Here is a 21822-nt window from a genome sequence, read left to right on the forward strand (position 1 = left end):
GACGAGCAAGACTCCGTCTCAAAAAAAAAAAAAAAGAAAAAAGAAAAAAAGAAAAGGAAAATGAAAAATTTTCTGATTGAACATCTAAGTTAGTGTCATCTCAATGCCCTTTGACCTGTCACCAGTGTATCTCCTAACAGCAATAATTGAAAATGGCCCCTTTCCTATTCCCTTTACCTCATTGGTCTTAAAAATCGTGTAGATAATTTCCCTGCACACTGCTAACCTGTGTGATTCTACTGGGAGGGGCGTCTTAGCTTTACTTGTTAATCATGAAACCCTGTCACTAGCTGGTTGAGCTCCAGCTAAAAATATTCTAACCCATCTCATAAAAGATCCCAGTTTCTCCATTTGCCCTGCCAGATGCTTTAAAAATTCCAAATCTTTCTATTGAAGGGGTCAGCAGACCTCTGTGAGTTCTGAAAACTGATTTTTCTCTGCATTCTTAAGAAAGCAACACTCTGAAACAAAGTCATAAAGCAACTCAATTAAATTATTGTTGGGCTTCATTTATTTATTGACAAATATTTTTGTGTAAAAACAAAAGATAATAAGTATGAAATCCCACCAAGAATCAGATTTGGTTAAGTTTTTAGTATCAAATACCAATCACCAGTAAATCATTAAATAAACCAAGAAATGATAAAAATGATATTGTTGTAATCTTTTTAAAAGAGTCCTGACCTTTTAGGAGTAGATACTGAAATACTTAAGGATGAAATGATATAATAGATATGCTTCAGAATACTGGGAGTGAGGGAAGTGGGTAGGGTTATAGGCAGAATGAGACTAGCTATGAGTTGGTGATTGGTGAGTCTGGGCAGTGGATCCACTGAGGTTCATTACAGTATTCTCTCTACTTTTTGTTTTGTCTTGTTTTTTGTCTGTTTCTTTTTTTTTTTTTTTTCTTTTTTTGAGACGGAGTCTTGCTCTGTTGCCCAGGCTGGAGTGCAGTGGCGCGACTTCAGCTCACTGCAAGCTCCGCTTCCCGGGGTTCACGCCATTCTCCTGCCTCAGCCTCTGGAGTAGCTGGGACTACAGGCGCCCGCTGCCATGCCCAGCTAATTTTTTTTTTTTTTTTGTATTTTTAGTAGAGACAGGGTTTCACCGTGTTAGCCAGGATAGTCTCGATCTCCTGACCTCGTGATCCGCCCACCTAGGCCTCCCAAAGTGCTAGGATTACAGGTGTGAGCCACCCCGCCCGGCCTTCTCTCTACGTTTTAGTGTTTGAAATGTGCTATAATAAAAAGTTTTTTATAAAGAAGTAACAATCAGAAAAATACAATAATACTATTCTCTTTAGAAACACCTAATACTATATAATAGTCCACATAGCAACAATCATACAACACTTCTATTTTTTCTCTGTTTCTTGGTGATGAGACAGCCCTCCTATTTTTGAAGAAGAAAAAAACTTGTGGAAAAATAAGAAGAAAATCAAATTAAAAGAAAAACAGGCGGGGTGCAATGGTTCATGCTTATAATCCCAAGACTTTGGGAGGCTGAGGCAGGAGGACTTCTTGAGCCCAAGAATTTAAGACTAGCCTGGGCCACATAGTGAGACTGCATCTCTACAAAAAAAAAACTTAAAAAATTAGCCGGGCATAGTGGCACATCCCTGTAGTCCCAGCTACTCTGGGGCTGAGGTAGGAAGATTGCTTGAGCCTAGGAGGTTGAGGTTCATGCCACTGCACTCCAGCCTGGGTGACAGAGCGAGACCCTAAATAAATAAATAAATAAATAAATTTTCAAAAATGAAGGCTAGGCGTGATGGCTCAGGCTTGTAATCCCAGCATCTTGAGGGGCTGAGCCCAGGAGTTTGAGGCTGCAGTGAGCTATGATTGCACCACCACACTCCAGCCTGGGTGACTGAGCGAGACTTTTTCTCTTTTTTTTTTTCTTTTTGAGACAGAGTCTCACTCTGTCACCCAGGCCGGAGTGCAGTGGCATGATCTCAGCTCACTGCAATCTCCACCTCCCAGGTTCAAGCGTTTCTCCTGCCTCAGCCTCCGGAGTAGCTGGGATTACAGGCATGCACCACCACGCCCAGGTAATTTTTGTATTTTTACTGGAGACAGGATTTCACCATGTTGGCCAGGCTGGTCTAGAACTCCTGGCCTCAAGTGATCCTCCCACCTCGGCCTCCCAAAGTGTTAGGATTACAGACGTGAGCCACCGCGCCCGACCGACCTTGTCTCTTAAAAAAAATAAAAACAATAAAAAAAACAGAAAGGAAAACAAAAACAAACATCGTCCACATAGGTCTAGGCCAAACCCCAAAACCTCACTGATGATAAACAAATAGCAAAGTAATAATCATACTATCTGGAATGTTTCAGTGGGAAGTGATGAAAACAGTTACCACCTCCCTTTGCACATAGTTGCTCTGGAGCCATTCTTGCTCTAGCCCTTTGCTGTGGTAGGAGCCTACCAGCTGGGCAGCTCTGATCGTTTGTCCACTTATAAGTGCGAGAGTTAGCTGGTCTCTGCACATGAGCAGGTTTGGCTCTAGGGATATACCTGTTGCAGGATGTGTATATCAGTTAAGTGTATCTGTGTGTGAGCAAGTTTATATGTGTACACGTTTGCCCATGTGTACTTGTCTTTGTGTGTGTCTGTATATGTACAATATGCAATTTTTATCTTTGTGTTTCTTTGCATATTGCTAAAGTGTATGAGTGTGCCTCTCTGTGTGTGTGTTGGAGCTGTTATAAGTCTGTTCATGGGTGGGAGTGTATATGTGAATGGGTGTGTGTGTGTACATGTACCAGGATATACATACTTGTCTTGGTGAGCACACCTGATCTATGTGAGAGAGTTTGAATCTGTCTCTTTGTGTTAGAGTGTGTGTGTATATGTGAGCAGTTTTTTACTTGCCTGCTTTTTTCTCAGTGCATATATATCTGTAGGTCTCTGAGGGGAATTCTATGTACTATACCTGTGTGTGTTTGTGTGTGTGTGTTTGTATACACACACGTGGTAGGGTTCAAGTGTGTGTCAGCCTGCTGGCATATGTAAGTAACTTTGAATCTGAGTGTTAATATTGTGACAGTGTTTATATATGTGACAATATCAATATACAACTTTGTGTATATCTGTGTTGTGTCTGAATATGTGAGAGGATTTGAATAATCAGCTATATTGGGTCAATGAGTATATATATGTCTGTGTGAAAGAAAGTATATGTGGGTAAGTTTGCTTGTGTGTACCTATCTATCAGTGTTTGAGATCTCGTTCATCCATGTATGTGTTAGGGGAGTTATAAAGGTGGTTTTGTGGACCATTGCTTGTGTGTGTGTGTGTGAATGAGCGTGTATCTGAGTGTGTCTGTGTATGTGAACAATTCTCAGCCCTCTCATACCCAGTACCCTCTTCTATGTAACGGATATTCTGTAACACCCCTTTACTGTCTGGAAATGAAGTTCTCAGGTAGCATAATCTCTCTGCATATGTAATTTTTTCTTTTTTGAGATGGAGTTTCACTCTTGTTGCCCAGGCTGGAGTGCAATGGCACGATCTCAGCTCACTGCAACCTCCGCCTCCCGGATTCAAGTGATTCTCCTGCCTCAGCCTCCCGAGTATCTGGGATTACAGGTGCATGCCACCACGCCCCCCTAATTTTGTACTTTTAGTAGAGACGGAGTTTCACCATGTTGGCCAGGCTGGTCTCGAATTCCTGACCTCAGGTGATCCGCCCACCTCAGTCTCCCAAAGTGCTGGGATTACTGGTGTGAGCCACCGTGCCCGGCCCTCTGCACGTGTAAATTTAAAAAGAAATTCCATATTTTATACAATATCCATTTTGTATTAACTAAAATACAAATAAGAAATAAAAGGAAAATGATTTATAAGAAAACGATTTGTATTTCAACTTGTAAATGCTTGGGCATGACACTCCCCAGGAGATTCAAGGAAGTAATTAGAGGCTCCCAATGTCTCTCTCTCCTTTTTTTTTTTTTTTTTTTTAGACGGAGTTTTGCTCTTGTTGCCCAGGCTGGAGTGCAGTGGCGCAATCTCAGCTCACCACAACCTCTGCCTCCCAAGTTCAAGTGATTCTTCTGCCTCAGCCTCCCCAGTAGCTGGGATTACAGGCATGCGCCACCACATCCTGTTAATTTTCTATTTTTTATTTTTAGTAAAGACGGGGTTTCTCCATGTTGGTCAGGCTGGTCTCAAACTCCCGGCCTCAGGTGATCCGCCCACCTCGGCCTCCCAGAGTGCTGGGATTACAGGCGTGAGCCACTGTGCCCGGCCCCCAATGTCTTATACTGGGTAAATACGGATTTAGGAGAAGGGGAAACATCAGAGGCAGGACGTGCAGGAAAATGACAGGCACAGGCCTTGGAGGTGAGATTTCCCAAAATAGTCAACAACTCTAAGGAAAGGTCATCCCAAACCAAAGTACAGCCTCCTCTTTACTTACATGACAGCCACGTTCCTGGATAATTAGGGGTATGTTAAAATCAAGAGAAAAAAAATGGTGTTTATCTGTGAAGTAGACTCTAGGTTCACTTAAAAGTCCAAAGTCCTAGAGGATGCGGGACATGTTGGCTGCGTGGGACTGTCCCCCATATTACTGGATGGCCAACATCCTCCCCGACTCCTAAATGTCGGAAGGACACCCTACACCCCAGCATTGTGGCCATCAAAAATGCTCCTACACAAATTTCCAAAATGTCCCCTAGAGGGCAGTAACGCCTTTGTTGAGGACGAAGCGCTGGCGCTCGAAGAGGGTACATTGCGTACCTGTGTGAACACGGCAGAGTACAAGACGTACCTCTGCCTCCGTGTGCGTGTGTGCGTATGTGTAAGTGTGTGTGTTGCATGCGTGCGCGCGCGTTCCTCATGCAAGAGCGGGTTGCTGTCTGAGGGTGTCCACAGCAGTAGACTGTTTATGGAGGGAGGAGGTGTGCAGGTGTCTGGGCTCGAGCAGGTGTGCGCGTGTTCTGTGTTTGCACGCGTCTTGAGCCTCAGCTGGGCCCGGGCTGCGGCTGCCAGTCTGCGGAGGAAGACCCTCTCCTCACTTGTTTGTAACATGTCCCGAACTTTCCCAGGGTTTTGTTTGTTTGCGGCTATTGTTTCGGGGGGATGTGGGGGTTTTAATTTTATCTTTAGCTTTTGTTTTCACTGAGACTCAGGGCTACGCATTATCCACCTTCTTGGTCTTAGTGTGGCTCTCCGTGTCTCCCTCTCTATCTCCATCTTTATTTCTGTCTCTGTCTCTATCTCTCTCCAGCGCCCGTCTCTTATCTCTGCCCCACCCCACCCTGTCTGTATTTTTCTTTCTTTCATGGCATTAGCCCTCTCCCTCTCCCTGCTCTCCTTTTCTCTCTCTTGAGCTCTCTCTCTCTCTCTGTCTCTATTTCTCTCCCTTCTCTGTCTGGCGTGCTGGTTTCTGTGTGTGTCTCTGTCTCTTTTTTCACACTCTCATTTTCACCCTTCTTCCCCTTTCTGTCTCTCTCTTCCTCTCTGTATGTAAGGATCTCTCACCTTTCTCTGTTTCTCTGTCTCTTTCTCCCTCCTATGTCTCCATCTGTCTCTGTCACACACACCTGTCTCTCCTTCTCTCTCTCTCTCTGTATCTCTCTGGCCTCTCTCTTACATTCAGTCTCTCTCTGTCTTTATCCTTTTCCCTCTGCCTCCCCTCCAGGTAAAAGAGAGAGAGAGAGAGAGAGAGAGAGAGAGTGTGTGTGTTTACATTCACCCAGCTGTGGGCTGTTCCACAGTCTGAGGGGGCTGTCAGGCTTTGAAGGGCTGAAAGGGAGCCCACCAACCCCATTTCTGCTCAGCCCCTGCCCTAGCACTTTCTAAGGGCTAGTTTGGCCTCCTGCCATGGGCTCTGAGATTTCAGGGTGCCATCAAAAAGCCTGGCTCGGGCACAGTGGCTCACGCCTGTAATCCCAACAATTTGGGAGGCCAAGGTGGGCGAATCATTTGAGGTTACGAGTTGGAGACCAGCCTAGCCAACATGACAAAAACCTGTCTCTACTAAAAATACAAAAATTAGCCAGACGTGGTGGCACGTGTGCTTGTAATTCCGGCTACTCGGGAGGCTGAGGCACGAGAATCACTTGAATCCAGGAGGCGGAGGTTGCAGTGAGCTGAGATTGTGCCACTGTACTCCAGCCTGGGCAACAGAGCGAGACTCTGTCTAAAAAAAAAAAAAAAAGGCCAGGCCCCAGGTGGCAGGCCAGGCTGGATTGAGCTGGAAAACATGCAGAGGGGAGACTTTTCCTGGGAGGGAAGGAGTAGGAAGACATCCACTCAAGTTGCACCCCCTAATCCCAGCCCAGCCCCAGCCCAGCCCCAACAATCATCCTGAGCTTCCCCAGTTTCTGCCCAGTTGCCTCACTGCCTTCCCCCTGGGACCTGTGCTGTTACCTAGTCACATCCCCACACTCCCAGAGCTCTCCTCTTTCCCACAGCTTTGCTGCGCTGCTCTCACTGCCAGGTGTACCCCGCAGGCTGCTCTTGTAGTGAATCCTGCCTGGATGTCTCCAGGGTGCCCTCTCTGACCCACAGCCCCAGCCCATTTAATCCCTCAATCAATTCATTTGATGCATTGTCACTGAGAGCCTACCATGATGTGCTATGTAGTGTTCTTTCAGAGGAGAGTCAGTGAGTCTTTAACTCCTGCCTTTGTGGAGCTTTCATTCTGATAGGACAAGGCAGGCAATAAACCAAAATTTAAAAGTAAATTATATAGTGTGTTAGAAGAGAGAAATTCTAGGAAGCACAATAGGGAGAGTGGCACGGAGGGGGTATTATCTGTCACCTGGATTGCTGCAGGGGCCTCTGAGTAGTCTTCCCTACTTCCATCTGCACCCCACATGACCCCTGCTCTTCACAACAGCAAGCGGGATTCTGTTCCATCCTAGATCATACCACATCTGGCCTCTGCTCAGAATCCTCCCGTGACTCCCATCTCATTCAGAGGAAAAAGCCCTCGCCACAGCCTCCCCAATCTGACCTCACCACCTTTCTGACCTCACCTGCCACCACATTCCCCTGACTCACTGTGTTCCACCCACCGTGACTTCCTTGTCTTCCTCAAACATGCCATGTAGAGTCCCACCTCAGGGCCTTTGCTGTGGCCGTTCCCCCTGCCTGAACTTCTCTTCCCCCAGATATCCCCATGACTCACTCTCTCACTTCTCTTAGGTCTATGCTCAGATGACACCTCCTCCGTGAAGCCTCCCCTGTCCACCTCATCTAAAACTGCAGCATCTTCCCCACCCCTAGCACTTCCTATCTTCCTTCCCTCCTTTTTGTTTATTCTTAGGAACTTGTCATCATCTGACACACTATACTTCACCCGTGTCTCTTCTTTATTATCTAGAATGTCGGTTCCACAAGGGCCAGGATCTTTATCTGTGTTCAATACCTAGAGCAGTGCCTGGTACACAGTAGATGCTTGATAAATATTTTTTCAGTGTATGAATGAATATGCACAAGCATACCTACATGTTTATAATCACACATACTTGCCTCCTGACCTAAAATAAAAACCAAAGTCCTCATCGTGGCCCACAGCCCTACACAATCTGGCCCCAAGGCACCTCTGCGACTTCACCTTCCACCACTGTCTCCCTTGTTCTCACTGTTCCTGCTGCACTCATCTTCCTGCTGTTCCTCAAGCATACTAAACACATTCCCCATCATGAATAAAGAAATCTATTAAGTGAGTGGTACCAGCATTTTATGAACACATGAAAGAGAATAAAAATGAATGGGGTACATTGCATACAGGTTCAGTACTGTTTTGTGAAACTTTTGGTTGAGTTGTGTGTGTGCGTGCGTGTATGTGTAGTGGGTTGTGATGTAAAATGTATTTTTTTACGTGGGTGACAGTAAAAAAAAAGTCTGAACACAACCTTAGCGCTTTGCAAAGAGGGAGAAGAGCTGCACCAACATCCCTGCCCCACAGATCCACTAATGGAGGAAACAGGTAACCAAAGACATCCAGAGAAATGCAGCATCCTCACCTGACAAGGAGTGGGTAGGAGCAGGAGTGGTCCAGGGGCAGGGCCTGGCACCAGCCAGGGTATAATTGGGGAGGGTTCGTAGACACACTAACCCTGCCCTTTCTGTTTCTTCCTCATCTTTCCTTTCCATCTGTTTCTCATGGCCTCCTGTCTGGCTGTCTCTCTCTCCCCTCTCTTTCTCTCTCCTCACTCTTTCTCTCATCCCCTCCATTTCTGTGTCAATCTCAATCCATTTATCACTTTTCTCTTTGTTCTCTCTCTCTCTCTCTCTCTCTCTCTCTCTCTCTCTCTCTCTCTCTCTCTCTTTCCCGCTTTGTCTCTGCACGCCTGTGTGTTTTTCTCCCTCTCTGTCTCTCTCTTGCCCTCATCTCTCTGTCTCTCTGTGTCTGTGTCTCCCCCGCTCATTCCCATTTGCAGGTGCAATGTAGCAGGACAACTCATGGAGCCCCCCCGGGCCCATCGAGTACCGGACTGGCTGACCCCGTAGGGTTGGCAGTAGCCCCTGACCCTCAGTATGGCCAACACCACCGGAGAGCCTGAGGAGGTGAGCGGCGCTCTGTCCCCGCCGTCTGCATCAGCTTATGTGAAGCTGGTACTTCTGGGACTGATTATGTGTGTGAGCCTGGCAGGCAACGCCATCTTGTCCCTGCTGGTGCTCAAGGAGCGTGCCCTGCACAAGGCTCCTTACTACTTCCTGCTGGACCTGTGCCTGGCCGATGGCATACGCTCTGCCGTCTGCTTCCCCTTTGTGCTGGCTTCTGTGCGCCACGGCTCTTCATGGACCTTCAGTGCACTCAGCTGCAAGATTGTGGCCTTTATGGCCGTGCTCTTTTGCTTCCATGCGGCCTTCATGCTGTTCTGCATCAGCGTCACCCGCTACATGGCCATCGCCCACCACCGCTTCTACGCCAAGCGCATGACACTCTGGACATGCGCAGCTGTCATCTGCATGGCCTGGACCCTGTCTGTGGCCATGGCCTTCCCACCTGTCTTTGACGTGGGCACCTACAAGTTTATTCGGGAGGAGGACCAGTGCATCTTTGAGCATCGCTACTTCAAGGCCAATGACACGCTGGGCTTCATGCTTATGTTGGCTGTGCTCATGGCAGCTACACATGCTGTCTATGGCAAGCTGCTCCTCTTCGAGTATCGTCACCGCAAGATGAAGCCAGTGCAGATGGTGCCAGCCATCAGCCAGAACTGGACATTCCATGGTCCCGGGGCCACCGGCCAGGCTGCTGCCAACTGGATCGCCGGCTTTGGCCGTGGGCCCATGCCGCCAACCCTGCTGGGTATCCGGCAAAATGGGCATGCAGCCAGCCGGCGGCTACTGGGCATGGACGAGGTCAAGGGTGAAAAGCAGCTGGGCCGCATGTTCTACGCGATCACACTGCTCTTTCTGCTCCTCTGGTCACCCTACATCGTGGCCTGCTACTGGCGAGTGTTTGTGAAAGCCTGTGCTGTGCCCCACCGCTACCTGGCTACTGCTGTTTGGATGAGCTTCGCCCAGGCTGCCGTCAACCCGATTGTCTGCTTCCTGCTCAACAAGGACCTCAAGAAGTGCCTGAGGACTCACGCCCCCTGCTGGGGCACAGGAGGTGCCCCGGCTCCCAGAGAACCCTACTGTGTCATGTGAAGCAGGCTGTTAGGCAGACAGGCAGAGAGAAGTTCATGGCCACCGTGATGGGGCCAATAGCAAGGGAAGGGTAGGGGCCCATACAGGAGTCCTCCTTTCTGAGCTCCAGCCCCAGCCCCTCGAACCACCTGTAATCTAGGCACCTTTGCCAACACCTCCCAAGGATGGAGGACTGGGCAAGGGACTGGGAAAGAGGCATATTTAGTTTTGTGGGGCCTGTCTCCGCTGCCTCCTTCTCCACTTCTACAATCTCATTCTCTCTCTCATTCTCTCTCTCTCTCTCTCTCTCTCTCTCTCTCTCTCTCTCAGAAGTGACAATTCAGAAAAAGAAAAGAAAACTGAGAATGCAGGTTTTTCTACTAACAGCTGAGGAGACAGGCTTTCTTACTTTAATGTCTCTCCTTCTGACACTGTCCAGAAGGGAGAAATTTGTCCTGTAAAATAGACTTCCAGAGCTCTTTTGCCCCCTCTGCTCCCATGCACCCTCTCCTTCCAAGTCCTTTAGCAAGGCCTGGATGTTTAGGGAGAAAGTGGTCCAAGGCTGCTGACAAGAGGGACCAAAGGGGGTGCTGGGTTCCCATGGAGCAGGGATGTTTAATTACTATGTCGTGTGCAATGTTGTTTTAGGCCAACCCTTGCCCCAAGCCTAGTCTCCTCTCCCTCCCCACCATGTCCAGACCTTCCAAATGGTTCTTGTGCATCTGTTGGAGAAGTCAAGGGAGTAGGGAGAAGGGTCCCAAGGATGGGCCCAGGTTAGGTGAAGAGTAGGATGTGAGCTGAACTCCTCGAATTGAAGAGACCCACACTTGGTCACATTCTCTCACGCTGCCTTCAGGATCCCCAGCCCCCAACTCTTCTTCCTGAGGATGGAAATCCACTCCAGCCCCACTAGGACTGATGTGGGTGCCATACAGACAGGAGTGGCCCACCAGGAAAGTGTAGGGAGGGAGCTGAACTCCCCAGAGTAGCTGGACCACAAAGACTTGGGTCAGAGCCGATTTCAACCCCAGAATTGTCTCTTGGGTTCACTCTACTCTTCTGAAAATGAAAATTTGTTTGGGGCCTTGGTAACCGATAGTGGTACAAACTCCAAGGCACTGTGGACTTGAGTCCATTCCTATCTGACCTCTTTTTGTCCCCCTCAAGCCTCAGGGGCCTCAAGCCCCTCCTTAGTAGCCCTTGGCCAACCGGGCCCTGAGCCCCAAACATCCCTTTTCCCAACGACCCTCCTTCCGCTTCCTTCCCCCACCCTTACCTACACCCAAAGTGGAGCAGACTGCAGCCAGATTCTCCAGGTGAGAGATCCAAGCCTCCCTCCCGGGGGTGGAGTCCACTCTGGGCTTACTTCAAGGCCTGTTCTATGGATTGGTGAGCCAAGCTGGCACTCCTTGCCCTGGTCTTACCTGGGTTCTCTGTCCCCCCTCACTTCCTGTGGGGCCGGAATCTGTATTTATCCATCCCCCTTTCCCTTCTTTATAGAAGTCCCTGTCCTAAACTCCCTCCCTACCCCAAGAGAGCCCCAGAACTGGGGAAGCCTGACCCATACAGAATGGGGAGGGCACTCTAGACAGGAGAGACATTAATGAGCCTGGCTGCGGAGTGGCCCTGGAAAGGCAGGCCAGAGTGGCTGAGAGGCCGGGAGTGGGGGAGCCTGTTCTCTCAGCGATAGTGATGGGGGTGCCTTTCCGAGGGGGTGGGGTGGGAAGACCAAGGGGGTGGGGGGTAGTTAGGGTACATTCAGGAGGGTTTTCCTCCATTTCTTTTTTCTAACTGCCTGGATTCACCATTGGATTTTGTAAATGGAAAAACTGAAATGAACAATGCTATATTGGATGTTTTCTCTTTCTGTGTGTGTGTGTGTGTGTGTGTGTGTGTGTGTGTGTGTGTGTGTGCGTGCATGTGTCCTGTCTGTGTGACCACATGTGGAGAGACACGATTGAGTGATAGTGTGTGTCTGTGTGATTTTGTGTGGGGAGGCACTTCTGAGGAAAACTTGCCTGGTGCACACACGTAAGCAAATGCCTGTATATGAGGACATATACAGCATGTGCATGCATGCATGCGCACGCGCACACACACACACACACACACCACAGTTGAGAGGAGACAAACTAGAGTATGTGCCCATGGTAGGAAGTAGAGTGGTCAATAGATGGATCTTGGAAACTGTACATAGGTAGGTAGCAAGAGGGTAGATTCCCATCTCACAAGATGGGTCTCCCTTGGCCCAGGCCCTGAGCACTGGAGGGCTGGGGCCGCCAGGGTACTTGAGAACCTCATCCCCTCACAAAGCCTGTAGCCCCATCTCAACCCCGTCTCAGTCTCCTTTCCAAACTCAAACAAGGTGTTCCTAAAATTGGACCACCATGGAGAATGGGGACTGGGAATTGAGGATCAAATGTGAGTGAAACTGATGGGATTAGGAAATGCCCCTCACAAAGTAATGGCTTCTGGAAGGACTGCTCAGTCTGGGATGGGAGCCCTTCCTAGGGGCCACTGTATGCAGCTGGGACTTTGGTCAGCTTTGACCAAATTTAGAGGGAGGGATGTCATGGGGAAAAAAAACCCAAGCCCAGGAGTCTACCCAGCCAGCCTGCTCCCTAGACAGTGAATTTACTATCTATTTATTCTCTCAGGTGCACAGAATTGAGTTGACCATACTCCTCAGTTCTTGGCACACTATATCATCATTGGTCCATGTGAGGCCCTTTTATTTTTTTGTCTTCAGTTTTGTCCCCTTCATCACCCATTCCTGATCCCATCCTCCCTACCCCCTACACAGGCACCCACTCTCGTGTATTTAACGTATGTCTTTCCAATCCACCGTTCATGTGTTTATTTACATATATGTGTATCTGTGAAAAGTGTATGGTATTGCTGTGTGTTTTAATTTACATAAACAGTATTGTACTATAAATCTTGTTCTGTTTCTTTTTTCACTCAACATTCTGTCTTTGAGAGATCCAGCCATGTTGCCGTATATAGATCTAATTCATTCTAGTGGTCCATCTTAAACATATATCACATTTTTCTTATCCACTCCCCTGATGATGAATCCCTAGGTCTCCTCTCTGCTCCGCGACAAGGTTGCAATGGGCAGTTACCTACACCTCTCTTTAGGGATGCCTAATTTAGGGGAGAGAAAACTGAAGCTCAGAGAAGGGCAGTGATTTGGTTAAGGTTACAAAATGAGGGGCACACCCATGATGTGAATCCCAGCACCAAAGCCAGCCCTCCACCACCATGCCTCACAAAAGACCATCCATCTCTGGTTTAAAAAGAAAAATCTTAAAATACAGCATACACGGAGGAAAAGGAGAGGAAAGGATGGAAAGGGGGAGAAGAGGCAGAAAATGCTAGAAAATTCTAGCAAATGAGCTGAATCACAATCATTTTTATGACGCAGAGGAAGTTACTTTTTTGTGTGTGTGATTATTATTTGTAGGGCCATTTTGCGGAGATGGAAAACGCCACGTCAAAACCTGGCCCCCAAACCAAACACCCTGGGTGCCTAAATTGCAGGCGCAGGCGGTAGGGCAGCCCGAGCCCCCGAGGAGCGACGGCAGAGTTCACCCAGGGGGCAAACGTGGGGGGTGGGGGAAGGGGCAGAAGTGGAAGGTGGGGGAAGAGGAAGAAGCGGTGCGGGGCTGAGGGAAGGGGCAGAAGCGGGGGTGTGGGGGGTGAGAGAAGGGGCAGAAGTGGGGTGATGGGGGAAGGGCAGAAGCGGAGGGTGGGAGGGTGAGGGAAGGGGCAGAAGCGGGGGATGGGGGTGAGGAAAGGGGCAGAAGCCGGGGGTGGGAGTGAGTGAAGGGGCAGAAATGGGGGGATAGGGGAAGGAGCAGAGGTGGAGGGTGGGAGGGTGAGGGAAAGGGCAGAAGCGGGGGGTGGGGGTGAGGGAAGGGGCAGAAGTAGAGGGTGAGGGAAGGGACAGAGTTGGGGGATGGGGGGTCAGAAATAGGGAACGCGGGAAGGGGCAGAAGTGGAGGGTGAGGGAAGAGACAGAAGTTGGGGGGGGAAAGGGGCCGAAGCGGGGATGGGGGAAGGGGCAGAAATGGGGGATGGGGGAAGAGGGAGAAACGGGGGGTGGAGGAGTGGAAGAAGGGGCAGAAGCGGGGATGGAAGAAGGGGCAGCAGTGGGGGATGGGAGAAGGAGCAGAAGCGGGGGTGGGGGAAGGGGCAGGAGCCGGGATGGGGGGAGGGGCAGAAGCGTGGGTGGTGGAAGGAGTTGAAGGAAATGGGGGAAGGGGCAGATTTTAAAAGTGCGTAGTTGCTGAGGGGAGGGGGGCGGGGGGAACGATAACGAGGCTCTCCCAATTTCACGTGAGCACATCCTGCTCAGCGCCTGCGTTTGTTTTTCGTCTCGTTTTTTGCTCTTCAGAACCACTGGTACTTTTCCCATTGGATAAAACGCTGAGAGGGTGAGGGAGAGGGGCTTCTTCCCCAGCTTTCCTCGCAGCCAATCGCCCTGCAGTTTCCCTCCCGTCGCTGGGGGAGTCAGCCCGTTGATTGGCGGGCCCGAGGGGAACCAATCGGAAACTGATGATGTGTGGTGTTGGCAAGCAGATTGCGTGAGAGCGGGCAGGGGTCGCGGGAGCGCGAGCGCCGCCGCGGCGGCCGGCAGCCAATGGCCAGGCCGAGCGGATCCCTGCGTCAGGAGCGGGCGGGGCTTCGGCGATTGGCGCGGAGGGAGTAGAGCGGGCGCTGTGGGAGGGAACGCCAGAGCGAGGTGGTGAGGAGAGCTGGTTGCGTGAGTCTCCACAGCTCCGCTTCCCGGTGCGACTAGCGGCAGCGACGCGGCTAAAAGCGAAGGGGCGAGTGCGAGTCCCTTGAGCTGTACGAGTGCGGTCGCCATGGACCGCCCAGATGAGGGGCCTCCGGCCAAAACCCGTCGCCTGAGCAGCTCCGAGTCTCCACAGCGCGACCCGCCCCCGCCGCCGCCGCCGCCGCCGCTCCTCCGACTGCCGCTGCCTCCACCCCAGCAGCGCCCGAGGCTCCAGGAGGAAACGGAGGCGGCACAGGTGCTGGCCGATATGAGGGGGGTGGGACTGGGCCCCGCGCTGCCCCCGCCGCCTCCCTATGTCATTCTCGAGGAGGGGGGGATCCGCGCATACTTCACGCTCGGTGCTGAGTGTCCCGGCTGGGATCCTACCATCGAGTCGGGGTATGGGGAGGCGCCCCCGCCCACGGAGAGCCTAGAAGCACTCCCCACTCCTGAGGCCTCCGGGGGGAGCCTGGAAATCGATTTTCAGGTTGTGCAGCCCAGCAGTTTTGGTGGAGAGGGGGCCCTAGAAACCTGTAGTGCAGTGGGGTGGGGGCCCCAGAGATTAGTTGACCCAAAGAGCAAGGAAGAGGCGATCATCATAGTAGAGGATGAGGATGAGGATGAGCAGGAGAGTATGAGGAGCAGCAGGAGGCGGCGGCGGCGGCGGCGGAGGAAGCAGAGGAAGGTGAAGAGGGAAAGCAGAGAGAGAAATGCTGAGAGGATGGAGAGCATCCTGCAGGCACTGGAGGATATTCAGCTGGATCTGGAGGCGGTGAACATCAAGGCAGGCAAGGCCTTCCTGCGTCTCAAGCGCAAGTTCATCCAGATGCGAAGACCCTTCCTGGAGCGCAGAGACCTTATCATCCAGCATATCCCAGGCTTCTGGGTCAAAGCAGTATCCTTCTAATCGATACTCCATGGGTCAGAAGACCGTGACAGGAAAGGGGGAGGTGGGGGAGGAACAGAAAAGGTAAAGGGGGTGGAGGAGAGCCAGAGGTGGGCGTAAGCCCCCTATCGGAAGACGGATTAGACTGGGTGGAAGAGGGATGGAAGGAGGAGGGCAGAACAGCAGAGAAGCTGGACTGGAGATGATGAAGGGACGGGGGAAGGGGGGGGGACGCGGGGGACGGGGGGTTATAAAAACTGGACCACAGATGGGAAAGGGGGAAGAGGAGGAACACAGCATTGAAAAAAGGATCACAGATGATAAAAAGGAGGAGGGCAGTAAAGGGGCACACAGCAAAAAAATTGGACTAGAGATGGTGAAAGGAGGAGGGGAGGGGCACGTAGGAGATCAACTGACTCAGAGACCTTGAAGAGGGAGGGGAATGGCACACAGCAGAGAAACTGCCCAGAAAGGGTGCCTGAGCCATACAAGGCTCTGTGAATCTAGATTTCTGCTTAAGATACTAGGAGACCCCAATCCTGGCTGGAGTGCCTTGCGTTGGAGGGAAATGGGCTAGAGAGGGGCTGGAGCCCCTGAAAGGTCAAGAGAGGGAGTGTCTAGGTATAGAGAAAAAGGAGTTAAGGAAAGAGGAGAGTAGATGGACACATATACATACATGTAACAGGAACATAAATCTAACATCCTAATAGAATTATGTGGATACAGACCCTTAGCGCCCTCATACAAAACAGCACATGGTAAGAGGCCCTTAGCACCCAGGCATACAATATCATTTAGACATAGGACCTCAGCTCCTAGACACAGTATTATGTGACCACAGGTCCTCAGCATGTAGACACATGGCATCACTTGACCACAAGCCATCAGAGCCATTCACACATCATGTAGACATGGACCTTCAACACCCATACATACAACATCATGTGACCACAGGCCCTCAGCAGTCAGATACAGCATCACTTGGACGTGGGCCTTCAGCCCCCAGACATGTGCATTTTGTGAACACAAGCCTTCAGCACCCAGAGACATATACCACATGCACATAAATTGTCAATACTCTGCAGGGCCACCTAACATAGAGGTTTATCATGGGAATAAGTATGGGTTATGTCCCATGACTCACTTGCTTCATACATACAACATAAACACAGAAGGAATCCTCCTGCTCCAGCCTCTCTTACTGTGCCCTCCCTGGCCTTCCGTCCCTCCCTTTCACGGAATAGTCAATCCTTGACCTAAACTGCTCCACTCATCAGTTCCTCAACCACCCCAGAATTTCAATTTTGATCAACCGACGTGATGAAGACATTTTCCGCTACTTGACCAATCTGCAGGTCAGGCCAGAGAGACATTTTTTAGTAGGATCGGGCAACGAATCTGGTTATTGGAGGTGAGGGGAGGTGGGTGGGAAGGGCCGTGGTGTGTGTGGGGGGAGACAGATTCCACCATCACCCCCACCTGGAGCAGGTACAGGATCTCAGACATATCTCCATGGGCTACAAAATGAAGCTGTACTTCCAGACAAACCCCTACTTTACAAACATGGTGATTGTCAAGGAGTTCCAGCGCAACCGCTCGGGTAAGAGGCAGTCCCAGAGTAAATCCATGTCCCCCCCAATCTGTCCTTGTTTTGTCCCATCTCCATAGCCTTCTTTCTCCCTAGGCCGGCTGGTGTCTCACTCAACTCCAATCCGCTGGCACCGGGGCCAGGAACCCCAGGCCCGCCGTCATGGGAACCAGGATGCAAGCAACAGCTTCTTCAGCTGGTTCTCAAACCATAGCCTCCCAGAGGCTGACAGGATTGCTGAGGTGGGGCCCTTCCTGGCATCACCAGAGAAGGCCTTGCTAGGCTTGTTCCTGGGTGCGTGGGGAATTAAGAGTAGGATCTGGAGCTTGTACTAATGGCTGTCTTATCTCCTCTCCCCTTTTTCAACAGATTATCAAGAATGATCTGTGGGTTAATCCTCTACGCTACTACCTGAGAGAAAGGGGCTCCAGGATAAAGAGAAAGAAGCAAGAAATGAAGAAACGGTAATGGGGGGTTTGGTGGCTGAGAGGTGGTTTGTTGGGGATGGGGCAAAAACTAGTGTAACACAGGATTTATGGAGCGAAAGGGACCTTTGAGATAATCCCAGTGGAATATGTTTTACAAGTGGGAAATCATGTCCAGAAATGGCTTGAGGTTACACAGTCAGGGGCAGAAGTGGGACTTTACCCACCCTAGCCCCATCCCTGGGATCCCTTATAGCCTACTGCTTCCCTAGTTACTCTCCACCTTTGAGTGCTATGGGTACACCTCCCACCAACCCCATACTCAGCCACAGCCTTCCCTACAGTAAAACCAGGGGCAGATGTGAGGTGGTGATCATGGAAGACGCCCCTGACTATTATGCAGTGGAAGACATTTTCAGCGAGATCTCAGACATTGATGAGACAATTCATGACATCAAGATCTCTGACTTCATGGAGACCACTGACTACTTCGAGACCACTGACAATGAGATAACTGACATCAATGAGAACATCTGCGACAGCGAGAGCCCTGACCACAATGAGGTCCGCAATGAGACCACTGATAACAACGAGAGTGCTGATGACAATGAAACCACTGACAACAATGAGAGTGCAGATGACAACAATGAGAACGCTGAAGACAATAACAAGAACACTGATGACAACGAAGAGAACCCTGACAACAACGAGCACACTTATGGCAACAACTTCTTCAACTGTGGCTTCTGGGGCAGCCATGGCAACAACCAGGACAGCAGCGACAGTGACAATGAAGCAGATGAGGCCAGTGATGATGAAGATAATGATGGCAACGAAGGTGACAATGAGGGCAGTGATGATGATGGCAATGAAGGTGACAATGAAGGCAGCGATGATGACGACAGAGACATTGAGTACTATGAGAAAGTTATTGAAGACTTTGACAAGGATCAGGATGACTACGAGGATGTGATAGAGATCATCTCAGACGAATCAGTGGAAGAAGAGGAGGGCATTGAGGAAGGTGAGCTAACCCCCGCCCCCAACCCTTGTCTTCCGTCTTCTTTTCTTTCAGAGCAAGCCTGGCCAAGGACAGGGTATCAAGGCATGAGCACAATCTGCTTTTATGGAGGAAAGAAAAAGCATTCTGAGCAACTTTTTAAACAAAGGAAGTCCAGTGAACATTTAACTTAAAAATGTAACAAAACTCTAAAAAATCATTTTAGTTCTAGGTGATGGGTAGATGGTTGTAACAGCAAAAGATGAAGAGTACACAGAGATAGGAGACAGTGGGTGGAAAACTAAAAAGGACACTTCACATCGAGGTGGGGGAGTGGCAAAACACAGTGCATTTCAGCACAGTCTGTACCCAGCCTTGGCCTTTGGCGAATTCCCAGGCTTGTGCTGGGAGCAGAGCATGAAGTGAACAGTGTGCTCTCTGAGCCCAGAAAAGGGTGCAGCCAGTTCTACCTCAAAAGTTGGGGGAGGGGGGCGGGGGAGAGCTAGAGGAAGAAGGTGACATCTGAATTGGAGGCTGCATTCACACTGAGGAGCATCATGGAGCATTCTCCGTGGAGTGGATCATGTGAACAAGGACTTGGAAGGGTGAAAATGCATGGTATGTTGGGCAGGGTTTCCAAAATTATGTCCTGAGGATCATTCACCAGATCCAAAAGCTGCTTCCCACAAAAGGTTTCAGTGGTCGTATATGTTGGACAAGTACTACATATAATGCCCTCTTGTAGAGTCACATTAGCACCTTAAAGGCTCTGAGAATAACATCAGAATTATAAGGATGCTGAGAAGTACTCAGATGGGAGGTGGAAGGGGCAGGAAAATCAACCACTTTTGGGGTGTTTTTGGCCATGGGGTCCCTGGCAAACTTCCATTGAGGGCAAGGCCAGAGCACTAAGGGAAGAGGTATTGAATGAATGTGGAGCCTCAATCTAGACGTGTTCAGGTAGGAGAGGGAAACGGATTCTCAGTTCTCTTCCCCTCCCACGTGATGGCATCTCTTCTCTCAGAGAAGGGGAGGCAGAGCTGTCTGCCCAGCCCTAAGGGTGGGAGTGGGGGTGGGGAATTGGGTTGAAGAACACAGACTGGGGCCTGTTTGGATCAGACTGGGGGAAAGGAGCAAGGAAGCTGCCTGGAGATGAATAGGTTTATTCAGCTGAGGTCGGAGCTCAGGAAGACACACACTGATGAGTACAAGGGGGAGAAAAAGCTACTATCAGAGATGTATCAGTTTTGACTGGACGGAAGCAGGGAGTCCACACTGCCTACCTGCCTCCCTCCAACTCCCTCATTCTGTGGGCTTATGAGTATACCCGCACACACTTTTGGCTGTTTGTTCCAAGCAGAGGCACTTGGCAAGTTGTCCCAGGCCCCACAAGCCCTGGCTATGGGCTCTGTTCCCTTTTAGAGTGACACCTATCTGCTCATGTAACTGCCTTCCTCCATTTCTCGTTTCTTGCTTCTACTCTATGCAGGCATCGAGCAAGATGAAGACATCTATCAGGAGGAAGGAAACTATGAGGGGGAAGGAAACTATGAGGGGGAAGGAAGTGAAGATGTCTGGGAAGAAGGGGAAGATTCAGACGACTCTGACCTGGAGGATGTGCTTCAGGTCCCAAACGGTTGGGCCAACCCGGGGAAGAGGGGGAAAACCGGATAAGGGTCTTGCCCTTTTGGGGATTACCTCTCTGTATCCCCCACCCCCTATCCCATTTGCCCTCCTCCTCAGCTAGGGCCACGCGGCCCCACATTGCACTTCTGGGGGGTGACCGACTTCGTACACGGGTTTAAAGTTTATTTTTATGGTTTAGTCATTGCAGAGTTCTTATTTTGGGGGGAGGGAAAGGGGGCTAGTCCCCTTCTTTTGGCCCTCCGCCCCCGCAGGCTTCTGTGTGCTGCTAACTGTATTTATTGTGATGCCTTGGTCAGGGCTCCTCTACCCACTTTCTCCCAGTCAGTTGTGGCCCCAGCCCCTCTCCCTGTGCTGTGTGGAGTGGACACCCTGACCCCCGAAGCGGGGAGGGTCGCTGTGGCCTTTGTCACAGCCGCACAGTGCTCTTGTAGGCGCTGCTGCTACCCTCCTCTCCCAAGTTCTTTCTCCATCCCTCTCCTCTTCCTGCCGCGCCGCTAGCCCGCCTCGGTGTCTATGCAAGGCCGCTTCGCCATTGCGGTATTCTTTGCGGTATTCTTGTCCCCCTCCCCCAGAAGGCTTGCCTCTCCCTGTGGACCCTGTTAATCCCAATAAAATTCTGAGCAAGTTCAGTGTGCCCCTTCGAGTCTTTTGTTTCGCCTGGTGCCCCGGCCCCAGTGGTCAGTTTCCCCCAGGCCCACACGTAGCCGCCTGGCCTACGCAGTAGCCTGCAACATGTTAGTTGCGGGGGTTTGGCGGGTGGGGGGCGAGCTCAGCCAGGCCGCAGAGGCGTTGCGTCAGACCAATGCGGATCATCCTGGCCAATGGTAGGGCGAGGCTGAGGAAGCCCCTCCTCCTCCTGGCGCCCGCAGCGGACTCAGCCAGGTAGCAAAGGGCTTCCCACGCCTTCCCCTCTGGCGCATGCGCATAGAGACATCCTGCGCCCTAGAACATCGATTTATCAGTGATTCATCTTTTAATTTATAGTGCGTCAAACCTTTCCTCGGGCCTGAAGTGAGCGGGGCCTGGGGGAGCCAAAGGAATTCATTTTCCTCATTCGCATTTAGTAAAAATAAAACAAAAAACGACTTCGGTCCGGATATCACAACCCAATTATGCAGGAGCGCTCTCTTGCCTTTGGGAGGGGGTGCAGAGTCCCTGGAGCTGGGCTTGGGGGAGAAGGCAGGAGAAGATAGCTCAGGCAGAGAAGTATCCGTAGAGATAAAGGAAAAACAAAGGGAAATTAACTATGTAACTGTGCGAAGGGATGGAAACGTAGGGAGTTGGACATCTGAAAAACGGGCTTTATCCGGGAGACCTTGGAAAGGCTGAGTTATATTAAATTTAGATACATAAGTTTTATCTCGGTGGGCGCCAGAAATATTTCCCAGATTTGTTCTGGGTCACAATAACTTTTATTCAGACATCCGAGTCGGTCTTTTATAACATATCTCCCGAAGTTTCCATCCAACGCCTTTATTTTGCTGGAAGGCTTCAGATATGGTTAGATTTGCGTTTTAGAGAATGCCCTCTGCTGGCTGCCAGGAGAACGGACTGGAAGAAAGGAGAGCAGTAAGGAAATAGACGCTAGACCTCAGGTGGGACTGGCAAGATGGGAGCGGATTTGAGAGGTTTTTAAAATAAACTTAATTTCAGAACAGTTTTAAATTTACAGATTTATTGTGAAGATAACAGAGAAGTCCCGTATGCCCCACAGCCAGTTTTCCTTATTAACAGTTACATATTCGTCGCAATTAATGAACCAATATCAGTACATTATTATTAACTAAAGCCCATACTTTATTCCAATTTCCTTAGTTTTAACTTAATGTCCTTTTTCTGTTCCAGGATTCCATCCAGACTAGCACACTACATTTAGTCATCTTGTCTCCTTAA

At 50.3% G+C, this 21822-nt stretch overlaps 2 protein-coding genes across 2 annotated transcripts in view; both read left to right on the plus strand.

Moving 5' to 3' along the window:
* Positions 1 to 12538, plus strand: part of GPR173 (G protein-coupled receptor 173) — a 31291-nt gene extending 18753 nt beyond the window's left edge. The window contains exon 2 of the mRNA XM_010364532.2: positions 8403 to 12538. Within this exon, the coding sequence (XP_010362834.1) occupies positions 8500 to 9621 (1122 nt within the window). The 5' untranslated portion in view covers positions 8403 to 8499 and the 3' untranslated portion in view covers positions 9622 to 12538. The remainder of the gene's footprint in view (positions 1 to 8402) is intronic.
* Positions 12539 to 13930: 1392 nt separating this feature from the next.
* On the plus strand, positions 13931 to 20558 carry TSPYL2 (TSPY like 2). Its single transcript, XM_030934127.1, has 7 exons — positions 13931 to 15278; positions 16547 to 16624; positions 16758 to 16869; positions 16954 to 17099; positions 17227 to 17321; positions 17627 to 18306; positions 19772 to 20558. Exons 1-7 carry the CDS (start codon positions 14472 to 14474, stop codon positions 19954 to 19956), a joined length of 2103 nt encoding a protein of 700 aa, XP_030789987.1. The 5' UTR covers positions 13931 to 14471; the 3' UTR covers positions 19957 to 20558.
* Positions 20559 to 21822: the final 1264 nt, after the last annotated feature.

This window comes from Rhinopithecus roxellana, chromosome 7 (genome assembly GCF_007565055.1).
Source record: "Rhinopithecus roxellana isolate Shanxi Qingling chromosome 7, ASM756505v1, whole genome shotgun sequence".
Taxonomy (NCBI): domain Eukaryota; kingdom Metazoa; phylum Chordata; class Mammalia; order Primates; family Cercopithecidae; genus Rhinopithecus; species Rhinopithecus roxellana.